This window comes from Gymnoscopelus microlampas (genome assembly GCF_963454915.1).
Source record: "Gymnoscopelus microlampas genome assembly, chromosome: 4".
Taxonomy (NCBI): domain Eukaryota; kingdom Metazoa; phylum Chordata; class Actinopteri; order Myctophiformes; family Myctophidae; genus Gymnoscopelus; species Gymnoscopelus microlampas.
Window position 1 is genome coordinate 26,329,365 of NC_139941.1, and position 12,919 is coordinate 26,342,283.

At 40.4% G+C, this 12,919-nt stretch overlaps 1 protein-coding gene across 3 annotated transcripts in view; it reads right to left on the reverse strand.

Annotated features, from left to right (window-relative positions):
• Positions 1-8,343, reverse strand: part of smarcad1a (SNF2 related chromatin remodeling ATPase with DExD box 1a) — a 30,636-nt gene extending 22,293 nt beyond the window's left edge. For 2 of the 3 annotated variants that reach the window (XM_084053858.1, XM_084053857.1), the window contains exons 1-4: positions 7,838-8,343; positions 5,353-5,442; positions 1,378-1,482; positions 683-827 (exon numbers count right to left, since the gene is read on the reverse strand). In XM_084053858.1, coding sequence (XP_083909984.1) covers positions 683-827; positions 1,378-1,482; positions 5,353-5,442; positions 7,838-7,949 — 452 coding nt within the window. In that variant the 5' untranslated portion in view covers positions 7,950-8,343. Of the gene's footprint in view, positions 1-682; positions 828-1,308; positions 1,483-5,352; positions 5,443-7,837 lie in introns of those variants that run through there. The other variant, XM_084053859.1, reaches the window with a different exon arrangement.
• Positions 8,344-12,919: the final 4,576 nt, after the last annotated feature.

Consider the following 12,919-nt stretch of genomic DNA (forward strand, 5'->3'; position numbering starts at 1 on the left):
TACATTGTATTGTAAAACAGCTCTCAAAGTCACTCTTTTAGCATGTAAACAAACGCAAACAAAGTTGATTCAGACAATATAGAACATCACCAAACCCAGTACTGTTTGTTTTTTTAATAAAAATTTTAACTTCCTGTTGATTTTGCCATTTTTATTAAGAAGAAAACCCGGACTGGATTTGCGGATCCGGATCCGGATCTTCAAATAGTAAAATCAGCAGGAAGTTAACATTTTTATTGGGTTTGGTGATGTTCTATACTGTCTGAATCAGCTTTGTTCGTGTTCGTTTATGTGCTTAAAGAGTGACTTTGAGAGCTGTTTTACGGTACAATGTAAGTCAATGAGGAGCAAATTTAGAATTATCCATTTCTAATCAATGGAGCAATTCTTTTTGATTTCTTGTCCACCTTTGGAGTTACATCATGGCAAGGTAATTACACAACCCAAACCTCTACCAAAGTGGTCTTGCTTTTTAAGCCCAGTACACACCAATGATTTGTAACACAACGAGTTTCAACTTGTAACCAGTTGCAGAGGTCTGAATTTACCCGTTGCAGATCGGCCCAGTTTTGGGATTCAAGTGGTTGCAGTTGCAACTGGTTGCATTGTGAATCATTGGTGTGGACTGGGTTTAAGTCCATTTTAAATGTCTCTCCACCAAAGGACTTTAGCTGACCCTTACTTGGCTCTGATGGTTAACGTTATTTTGGCATTTGGATCACGACGTTCTTCCTCATCTGTGTCACTATTAATAGTAATGACATCCTCAAGAGCCTGCACTCTTCGGAGATGCGACTTCATAGGTTTTTTAACAGATGTCACTCGAGCTGTAAAACAATATGAGAAATGTGTTACAGATGATGCACGTATTACAGTAGGGCATCACCTACTTAGGAGGCAATTGAATTATTAGGAGAAGTGAGCAGACTATTTAGATAGTCGGTGGCTGCTCACCGTTTGAATGTCATCAGGTGCACATTCCATACGCACAGTGACATGAAATGATGTGTTTGACATCATTTTACAATGTCAACATTTCAAAGAAATACACACAAGACAGTGATCTCATATCAGAACAATGGGATTTAGTTTGAAAATCGATGAGGTTTCCCTTTAAAGCAGTGATTCTCAAAACTTTCAAAACCAACGTTTCGACCTAGCAAGGTCTTCTTCAGGGAAATGATTTCCCTGAAGAAGACCTTGCTAGGTCAAAACGTTGGTTTCTCATTCAAATAAATCCTGCATCGTGGCTACGAGTGTGCAGCCTTTTCTTTACTGTAATGTGAAACATAAGTAATGTATAAACACCTCAAACCTGTAGGTACAGTTCTTGCTGATACAGTACATCTCGTCATAAATATACTGTATTGTAGTTACCCTCTGGGCCAGGACGGTCCTCCTCATCCGTGTCATCAATGACTTCCTCAAAAACCACTCCTCGGTGATGCGACTTCTTAGGGCTTTTGACAGGCATCACTCGAGCTGTAAAATGATACGAGAAATATGATACAGATGAGATACAGATGCTCTTTTTACATCATTGCCTTAGGAGGCAATTATTAGGAGCAGTGGTATGTCTTAACACCGAATGTCAAATAAAGATGGCGGACACAGATTTATAAACAGATAGCTAAAGAAACATTTGTAAATGTTTTATTACAAACACAAATGTATTGTTACTGCAATACTGAGTAACAAACTTGATTCAGCACCGCCACCGCCACCGCCTTGGCACACAACACAGCATGCAGGGGTTTAAAATTCCATAGCCCAAAGAAAGTACCAATCATTTAAAAAAAGAAAAATCCCATAGCCGAGGGTACAGACAGACTTGCCCCCACCCGACAGCCCGTTTCACTAGGAAATATGTCACAATATGGTCGCAAAAGGCCATTTATTTCAGCTAGTCTTTAAACATGAAACATAAGCAAAGCACAAACACCTCAAACCTACAGGCAGTGATGGGCAAGCTACTTGGAAAATGTAGCAAGCTACACTACTAGTTACTCTCGATTAAATGTAGCTCAACTACAACGGAAGCTATCGTCAGAGAAATGTAGTAAGCTACACTACAAGCTACATGGCAAAAGTAGCTAGCTACATCGACACTACTTTTTAATTTTTTTTTTTTTTTATCAACTTCATGATCAAGAACAACTTTCCACCAAACAAATAGGCAGGCAAAAAATGCTCAGTTTGATTGTTTATTATAATGTATAATGTGTGATGTCAAACAAAACTGACATTTTCAAATAATATTCCTATATATTCCTCATTTTGTAAGTAAAATCAATTGATCAATTTAGACTGTATTTAAATCCAAATAAATGTATATAAAAGATATGAATTATCAACACTGCTCGCAGTGCTCTAGATCAGTTATTCTCAACGTTTTCAGGCCGTGACTCCCCAAAATAATCAAATTTGAACTGGGGACCCCTCAAAATAATCATATTTGAACTGGGGACCCCCCAAAATAATCATATTTGAACTGGGTACCCCTCAAAATAATCATATTTGAACTGGGGACCCCTCAAAATAATCATATTTGAACTGGGGACCCCTCAAAATAATCATATTTGAACTGGGGACCCCTCAAAATAATCATATTTGAACTGGGGACCCCTCAAAATAATCAAATTTGAACTGGGGACCCCTCAAAATAATCATATTTGAACTGGGGACCCCCCAAAATAATCATATTTGAACTGGGGACCCCCCACCCTGACAAGCACTTGGAATGTAGTTGTTGAGGCATTATTTAGTTTGACTTGGTTCCACAGATACAAATTGTGAAAATAGCAGATCTACAAGCTCACAATGCCACACAATGCGAAGCGTTGTGAGCTTGTAGATCTGCTATTTTCAAAATGTTTGCCTCTTTCTTATATTATTTGACTATTTGGCCAATATCTGACACAGTTTTTATAATATAGTTTGTTGATTGTAATGGTCTACTTTTTGTTCTCTTTTTTTGTATTAAAAGGGCCTTAAAAGTCCATAAATGGTCACTTCACTGTCATCTGGGGACCCCCCAAAAATCATGTGGGGACCCCCCTGGGGATACCGACCCACAGGTTGAGAACCACTGCTCTAGATGATCTATTCCCTCTTATGTAGCCTACTGTATGTATTTATTTTAGTTTGCCTTTTCTTTTCCCCACCCAATGTTATTCATTCTCTGCCTAAAGTGAAAAATAGCAGCTATCTATTAGTTATCTATCTGTTGACAAAAAAAAGGGCATTGACTTGTGTGCTGTTTGGAAACAGTTGACAATGGTTATGTAAAGCTTTTCATCAGCTTATTTGGGGCTTATTTTTATAGACCTGGTTGCTTGTTTCTTTCGCACAATTTGGCAACACTGCTTCTAATGGCTAACAAAACTAGCTGGCTCCGTCTGTGATCATAGAGTTATAATATATCGTCTGTGATCCATGCTCTGTGGCTACTTTCAACAGCCATGGCTGGGACGGTGGATAGATCTTTCTGTTACTGTATCCATCTAAAAGTACCACACACAGCTGAAAAGTATTGCGGACACGTTATTATTGATCCCACTGAGCACCGCGGACTGCTCTCTTCATGTGGTCTGTGTTTTGATTTCCTTCCTGGTTTGGCATGCATGACCCGCCCTATCCTGACTCTGATTGGCCTACCCGTAATGTTCCTTACCCAATCGTGAGTCGTCATATCTAAACCAACCAATCACCTCCGTGGATTTCTTTTTTCTTCACAAAGCTATTTAGCAGTCAACTTTTCTCCAGTGAGAGTAGCGTGTAGCGATGATGGACGTTACATCACTACTTGGGTCTAAAAATAGCTACACTACAGAAAACGCTACTTGGTTCAAAAGGAGCGACGCTACCGTCACGCTACTGGGAAATGTAGTTAAGCTATGTAGCGTCGCTACTTGTAGCTCGCTACTGCCCAACACTGCCTACAGGCACTTATACAGTACATCTGTAGGGTTGCACCACCTGAACTTAAGTTCAGTCTTAAGTTAGGGCGTCAAGTCCCTACTAGAAGGCAAGCTTAGTAGCAACTAGTTAGTTTGGAACTAGTGAGTTACAAAAATCTGTTGCACCACAACTATTTATGTATTTATGGCATAACTTAGTGCTGGTAGTACGTAGACTGTTCTTAAATAATAATGCATAGTCGCATAAAATTATGTCAAGAGTAATCCGATCCAATGAACATAGGCGTTAATGGAGTGATAGCCTGATAAACATATCTTTAAGGGGGAGACAGAAAAGCGCATCACAGCCTTGATACTTTTTCCGTGCATAGCCCTACCACTCAGTGCACGTTTCATATCATGTACAAAATCTATATAAAACTTCCGTTTGTGAAATCACTGCTGCGTGTACACGGGGCTTGTGGGTTGCACTAGCCCCGTGTACGCACAGCAGCGATTTCACAAACCCATGGTGGATTTGTTGATCCGTCTCTCTTGAAGCAGATATATCGCGTAAATGTCAACATAATAGCTATTAGGCTAAATAAATATACAATCACAATTTTAAGGTTATTTTGCAAAGTGCGTTAGTGAGGATGTGTGTTTGGGGACGGTAACAGGAAGAGAGCATACTATAAGGAAAAGTGGGCACCTCAATGTAAAATTGGTCCAAAATGTAAAAGAAATTACTAACATTAAGACCATTTTTCAAATATTTAATTATTTTACATTTTGAACAAAATAGAACATTTTACATTGAGGTGCCCACTCTTCCTTAGTGCCCAGTGCCCCTCTTCTTGTATCCTTTGGAGAATATGGATGGAAATTAGCATTTGCTAAATTCGGCATATTTACACTTAATCAATCATGTGTATTACATTATATCTTAGTGTTCATGCATTGTCCCGACCAAATAAACAAATAAATACAGACTATAGAGTACTGAAGTCCTGACTTCAGATTATTTCCCCAATAGAAATTCAACATAGAGAAATCTTAATAGATTGCGCCATACTGTAGAACTGTGTTCTAAAAATAAACAGATCACCCAGGCGATTCTGTCAGGTAGGTGACTCTGTGTCGTTTATGATATTGGGTTACGTTTGGACTGGATTTTTTTGTTAATTAAATAAATTAGGAATAATTATTACTTTTTCACCGCCAGTTAACGCTTCTATCCATATGAGTAAAATCGCCAGGGTGATTTGTTGTTTGAATAGAGGGCACAAATCACAATATAAAATAGAAAGGATTGCCAAGTATATTTCACCAGTAATAATAATATTAATAATACATGGGACGGGTTACATTCACTTTGGGCTGGTTAAAAATTGTATTTTGTGATGTTTGTGGTACGGTAATGGAAAAAGTTTGTCTGGAGCCCTATAGTTACCCTTTGGGTCAGGACGTTCCTCCTCATCCGAGTCACTATTGATAATGACTTCCTCAAACACCTTCTTGCTTTTGTCAGATCTCATTCGAGCTGTAAAATGATATGAGAAAAACAATATGAGAAGTGTGATACAGATGATGCACATATGACAGTAAAGTATCATTCATAGTCGGACGTAAGGATACGTAACGAGCGCCGGCGCTCCTTGCGTTGTCGTTTTTTACTCCCCCTCCGTCACTTACGGCTCCAGTTGTTCCGTCCGTTCAGTCGACATTCACCGTCAGCCCGACGGACGTTCACTACGTTTTGCCTGTAGTTTCACTGGGCTACAATGCTAGTTTCATAGCATTGTAGGGTGACACAACCGGTTGCCAGATTTTGTGAGAGAAATAAGTAACCAGGTCTATGAAAACAAGCCCAAAAGAATCGACTAGGCCACATGATATGAAAATAGCAGATCTACAATATATATTTGAGAATCACTGGTTTAAATAATAATTGGCCCAAATAAGCAACTACACTTTAGAAACAAGACCAAATAAAACCGCAACCACCAATAAAAAATTGCTTGTTTGTTTACAAGCAACTACACAGAAGAATAAGCCCAAAATCACTTATAATAAGCAGACATGGCAACATTGGGTACGTGCAATCTCTCTCTCCTAAATAACGTGAGCGAACCATGTATGTGTCCGTAAAGAACGGACGGAATGCCTCACCCCATGACGTACGTTTAGACACATCTAGGGACTATGAACGGGCCTTAAGGAATTGCCTGCTTCGGAGGCAATAATTAGGTGGGCAGCCACTGAGCAGCACCCAGGGTGGTGTAGGAGGAAACCCATATGAAAATGGGAAGAACATGCAAATTCCTCACAGAGGTCCCAATCGGGTTCGAACCCACTCAACCCAGGAGTCCAGGACCTTCTTGCTGCGAGTGCTAACCACTGAAACACTGGGCCTGGGCAAATGATAGTGTGATGTAGCTGCAAGCAATTTAGATGCTATCCAACCGCTAAGTTGCGATAGCGGCTCCACCACTGAAAGCCCCATTCATGAAACAGAAGAAGTGCCAATTGATTTTATTAAACGACAATAAACTCACCAAAATTGCACATCTAAGGACACGCATGGGTTATACTCAAGTCAAGGCAGGCATTGTTTTTATTTTTTTGTCCACCTTTGACATTTAATGAGCAACTTTCAGTCAAACTCTGTGCAGCCATTATTCTTTCCAAGTGTTTGTTTTGGGGAACGCTCATCATAAAATGTCCTGCCCAAGTGCAATTTTGTGGTATGCACTATGCAGGACATTCAGAGCGATTCAAAACTCAACGAACAATTTGAAAGAATCATGGCTGCACAGAGTTTGACAGTAACATGACAATAGGTGGATTTTTTTCTAAACAAAGCCTTGACAGAGACAAAGAGCATAACCCAAGCTGTCGCAGAGGTGCAATATTGGTAAGTTTATTATTGTAATTTAATACATTCAGATAGGACTTTTCCGTTTCTCATCAACGGGGCTGACAATGGCAACTTAGACCTTTAATGTCAACCTTTAAAAAGGGATAGTTCACCCACAACATTACTTATTTTTTATCAATTACACATCCTGTTGGAGTCTGGAGACTCTTTTGAGTCCACTGGTCATCAAATTATTGGCTTAGGAATGCGACAAAAACTAAAGAATCTCCACAACTTCAAGGCTCCATGGGGTGAGTAAAAAAGTGGGGGGAAAAAGTAATGTTGGGGTTGAACTACCCTTTAAGTTGCTTGCAGCTACAGTATGTGTGTCCATCTACAAATCTATAGATATGTTAGCCTTGGATCACAAGATGGTCATCTGTCAAGACTGTCATATGATATACGAGTCTTGTATCAAGGCTAGATATGCTGAATAACAATTTTTAAGTGTCATGCATTGCACCTGTCCCCTCTGAGGTTATGTTGTGACATTACACACTCTACCAGACAGGCCAGGAGGCCAACTTTTAGTACACAGGCCACTGACTGCAGTCACCAGCCTATGGACTAAATCTAATCAGATTACACTTTTACAATCACTGTTCTAGTGGGATTTACACAACAGAACGAGATCTCTCAGTAATGGATGGTCACCACGGTTAATGTAGACAGATAAACTTAACCAGCCACAGTCAGAATCTACAGTAACAGCCCAGGCTGTCTGATAGCCTTGGATCAAGACTATCAGAGGTATTTTGTCGATTTTTACATTTGCATGTCTATGATCCGCAAGTAAAAGCCAGACTCGATCAAATCTATGATAGTCTTTCTTGATCCCAGGCTAAGGCTGTGTGTTGGTAATTCCCCAGGGGCAAGGCGAGCCCACTAGCAGACAAGTTCACAGGCTAACTGTTAGCAATAGCATCTTTTGAGGAGTCAGCCTCTGGTACACAGCTAGCTAGCAGGAAGTCGGCAGCTGTAGCGTTGTCTATGTGAACACGGTTCATTTTAATGTTACCTGGCTTGTTCTCCTTCTCAGACTCTGGACTTATGCTGCCGTTCTGCTGCTGTTTGTTCGGAGTTGACGTCTTCTTGTCGAAACGAAAACGCTCCAAATTGAACAGACTCATTTCATAGACGTGCAGCAGCGGTGGCTCTTTCTCCCTTTCCGACGCCCTTTGTGTTAAAATTACGTGTTTCTTCACTGACTGACTTCAATTCAATCAGAGCTGACTTCAGTCTATTCTAGCTGGTGCAGCTAACAATGTAGCATCGGTGCTATAGCTTCACTAGCATTGCTGCTGCATGTGGTTTGTTGGCACTCTGGGAAAAGGCTGTCGTTTCCTCCCTCGCTTACAAGACACTAATAACTAATACTGACCAATCAATTAATAACGCAGAATGCTTTTTATCCAAGGCCTTCTGTCTGAAGTTGTGTTGAAATAGGAAATGCCGACTGTACTGTCTGTAGCTCCTTTCCCGCGAACTCCCGCTGTCCCGGACGCTAACTGTGTTCCCGGACGACGTTAAACCGGGGCCGTTGATTGGACGAGAATGTCGTCCATCTGGAGGATGACCAATCGCAGAACGACTAACTGAAATTATAAAATGCAGAATTTAGACCCCATTGCCTGGAGGAATGATGGTCACGCTGTCACTGGTTGGTTGGTTGTCAGGCAACTGCTGAGATCGAATAGCAAAACGCTCGCCCCAAAACACAGTCACCCCGGGGCAAATCCGGCGGTATTCACCTGGTATTCCTAAACGTAACCTCAGTAAACTATACCTAAACCTAACCTTATTCCTAAACATAACCTCAGTTAAACTATGTCTAACCCTAAACTTATTTATAACATTATCCGGACCTCAGTCAAACAAATACAAGAATACAAGCTGCTCCGCAGAAAAAAATGGGGGCGAACGTGTTTTGGGCGAGTTTTCCAGTTACAAAGGTTTTCTCCGCTCGAGGTGGAAAGTCTGGTGTCGCAAGGTTAGACAAAAGGTAATCTCTCAAGAACAGATTTTTCCTTTTTATGACGATGGGTTCCCAGATTAGACAAAAGGTAGTCAGTTTAGATCATATTGTGATGACAATGTTCCCTGCAGAGTGTTAGAGCAGTGGTTCTCAAACTGTTTCATATCAAGGACCCCCAAATTGATATGTATTTGGCCGTATTCTGGGGACCCCCCTGGAACCCCCTCATGCATTGGAACCCCCTCACGCATTGGTTCTCAATATGGTTGCGTTAGAGAAGACATGGCGCCGCTTTCCACAGAGCAAACAAGTTGTCTCCTCGTGTCAGTGGTTGCCATGAGTGACAATCAATGACGTCACAAGGCGATGGTGCCTCCAGACTGTTTCCAGAAGCCTATAATTTAATAGGCTGGTTTTGATTGATTGAATACTTTATTTAGAAGGTTGCAGATTCTGCCAGTTGTGTAAACTAACTAACTAAGTAAATCTACTTTAAGTACTTTTACTTTACTTGAGTTTTGTTTTCACTTTTCCATATTTTACACTCATACTCACTGCAGAGAGGCAAATATTGCTCTTTTTACTCCACTACAATCATTTGAAATGATTCATTCCTTAATAACTTTGCAGATTTAGATTATTAGATTATGAGCATAACTACTTCAGCCCTATTTTATACTTCAGTTTGCGAAAGTGGCAGATCTACAAGCTCACAATCCCTTTTTATTTGGGTGTGCGAGGGGGGTGGACCATTCATAATAGTAGGTCTACTTTTACTTTGGTAGACTACTGCAAGTATATTTTGATGATAATACCTTTGTACTTAATAATCACATAAAAGTTTGAATGCAGAACTTTTACTAACAGAATATTTCTACATTGTGGTATTTGTCACGTCACAGGTGTATAGGTTTTCTTTTTTCTTGGACGCTCCCTCCATCATTTATAGTTTCCTTGAGAAGAGAGAAGATAGAGGTAGAGCGAAATCAATGATTTGACATAAAGTTATGCCCAATTTCCAGTTCACTCCGATCTTATGAATGCACAGACTAGATTCTGTAGATCATCTCCATGATCTTCAGTCTTCTACCATGGTTGTCTTTTCTGCATCCAAACGTGGGGAAATGAGCTGGAATATTTCACATGCATTTAACTCAATGTTGTGGTGGCAGCCATATCACTGTCATAAAGATCTCTGAGGCTTCTCATTCTGCTAGTTCCTCTGGTTGGGTCAGGGTTCCCCAATTTTCCCCAAGGGCCAAATTATAAATGTCAATTATGTCTTGAACAGTAATACAGATATATATATATTTTTTATGACAGGAGTCGTCGCGGGCCGGACAGTTGCCTCTCGCGGGCCGCAAATGGCCCGCGGGCCGCCTATTGGGGAACCCTGGATTAGGTCTTTGGCATGGGCCGTAGATTCTCCATCTGACCGAACAGAAACTGGTTAATGTGGAGCTGTCTCCAATGTGTGTCCTTTCTTAAACCTATTTCTAAGTTCACCTTTGGCCCCTTTTCCACCGGGTTTGAACCGGTTCCGTTATTTTTCCCCGCCTAATCTCGAACCAGTTCAGAGTTGGTTCAGAGCCCTTAAAGTTGGTTCGGAACTGGAACCAGTCATATTCGACACATTGCTGGCCCGGCCTGGAATCGAACCTGGGGCAACTGGGTACACCCAGGCGGGCTCTCTAACCATTCAGATATGAATGAATGAATGGAAACTGGTGGATACGCAAGCCGATGAAAGCACCAAGGTTCCACGAATCTAGAGTGTAACCAGTTCTAGAACCAAAGTTCTTTTGGTGGAAAAGGGGCCTTTATGGAGGGCTTCCTCTCTGGCTTTTGGCCACTAGGTGACACACTCTTGTAACAAAACACTTCTCTCTCTGCAATGCCATTTCACTCTAGCTGAGGACCAAACTGTGAAGTAATTATCAACCAAATGGGGGCAGCACATACACATACACTTACCTGGGGGTGTAGCATTATACTTGTCAGAGTGCTTCCATCTGTGTGTGTGTGTGTGTGTGTGTGTGTGTGTGTGTGTGTGTGTGTGTGTGTGTGTGTGTGTGTGTGTGTGTGTGTGTGTGTGTGTGTGTGTGTGTGTGTGTGTGTGTGTGTGTGTGTGTGTGCTTGTGTATGGGGAGGGGGGGGGCCCGGCCAGTACTAAATCATCTCCACTACTACGCAGAAATTGGATAAGTTATGATAGAAATCGTAGCAACCATAGTTTGGTCATTCTGTTTATATATAAGCTTCTTCTATTCAAGTTTCTTTGGTTTGATTTCCTATAAATTGCTGCAATTCAACACTTGGGTATCTTGCCAAATGTATCAACTTCAAGAAAGTATCTTGTTGAATAGTAGGCTATCATACACGTTTGCCTGACAGCAGAGTGCATCAACTTCAACTTACTTTATTTTCCTTTTGGAACTTCATTTGTGCAGTGATAAAAACAACATAGCCTACAAACAGACACAATACACAGCTACCCAGGTCAAAATACAAAGTACAAAAACATTTGCATAAAGTGCATGCTGGGTTTGCACTACTGCCCATCCACACAGTCCATTGGTCCCATTTGTAGAGTTACATGCAGTGGTGGAAAAAGTACTTGCATGTTTTACTTAAAGGTATAGGGTAAGTGATCTACTTTTGTTAAAATAAGTGTTAAATAGTTCTATATTCTGATAGTACTCATTGAGTGTTTGTTCAGTAAAAGGTCTCATGGTCCCATGTCTCTCCAGCTCTTTATTAAACAGAAAATGTATTTTCAGTGCTCTCTCCTGATTGGCTTAAATGTTGTCACCTACCTGAAAATGTATTTATATTCTGTTTACTAAAGAGCTTGAGAGACCCCTGTGACGAACAAACTCTCTGTAGCAAAATAGCAGATCTACAATCTCACAATGTGTCGTATCGCGACGCATTGTGAGCTTGTAGACCGACTGGGCTGAAGTGGGTATAATGTATCTATGTTTTGCAATAAAAATCAAAACCTACAAAGTAACTAGCAACTTAAGTTTTCAAATAATTGTAGTTGAGTTAAAGTACAATATTTGTCTCTGAGATGTAGTGGAGTAGAAGTACATAAAAGTATTGAAAATTGGAAATACTTGAGTACAGTACTCGAGTAAATGTAATTAGTTACTTTCCACCACTGGTTACATGAACAGTATTTTACTGTGCACCTGCTACTTCTTTCTGGTGCTGTATTTACTTCGCTTTCCTAATTAGTTCCTTTTTACTCCATGTACTTTTGCTTTTGCCAAGACCAATAAGGTTTTGACAAGATTAGTCTGTTGCAGACTAGTGTCTGCAATATACTGCTGGATGTTTGTCTAAATGTTCATTGTGCTTGTTGAACTACTTCCTTAAAGGAGTAGTTCACCCAAAAAATGACTTTTTTTTAACAATTACACACCCCATGAAGCCTTGAATTCATGGAGATGTTTTAGTTTTTGTCGCATTCCTAAGCCAATAATTTGATAACCGGCCGACTCTCCTGTAGGAGACTCAATGGAGACTCTTTGAGTCTCCTACCGGAGACATTAGCATCTTTCCGCCGGTCATTAAATTATTGGCTTAGGAATGCGACAAAAACAAAAACATCTCCATGAATTTAAGGCTTCAAGGGGTGTGTAATGGATAGACAATAAGTCGTTTTTGTGGTTAACTACTTCTTTAAGGGTTATTTTCCATATCATTGCAAAAGAAGGACATATGTATTATGTGGTAAACACCATCTACAGTATAGTGTTGCTAAGACAATGTAGCCATTTCCTAATATAAATTATATTTCTTACGCACTCAGTATACTCAGTACCTACATCAGCTGTGCCATGTGCCTGAACTGTAGGTGCCACAACAGACTGCCTGTAAACTTTGACCTTTATATGCATGCACATTTGCTTTGATAAGGACAAAATCAAATATCACTGACCGAATACCTCAGCGATATTGATACTAAGATATCTATTCTCTCTCATATAACAATATTGGTATAGTATAATATATATTGCCCAGCCCAACCCAGAATCTGCTACCTTTTGTCTGTAAGGTTTAAATTACACCATTTTATGGAGGTGCTGGGTTATTATTGACCAGGTTTTGCTGTGATTA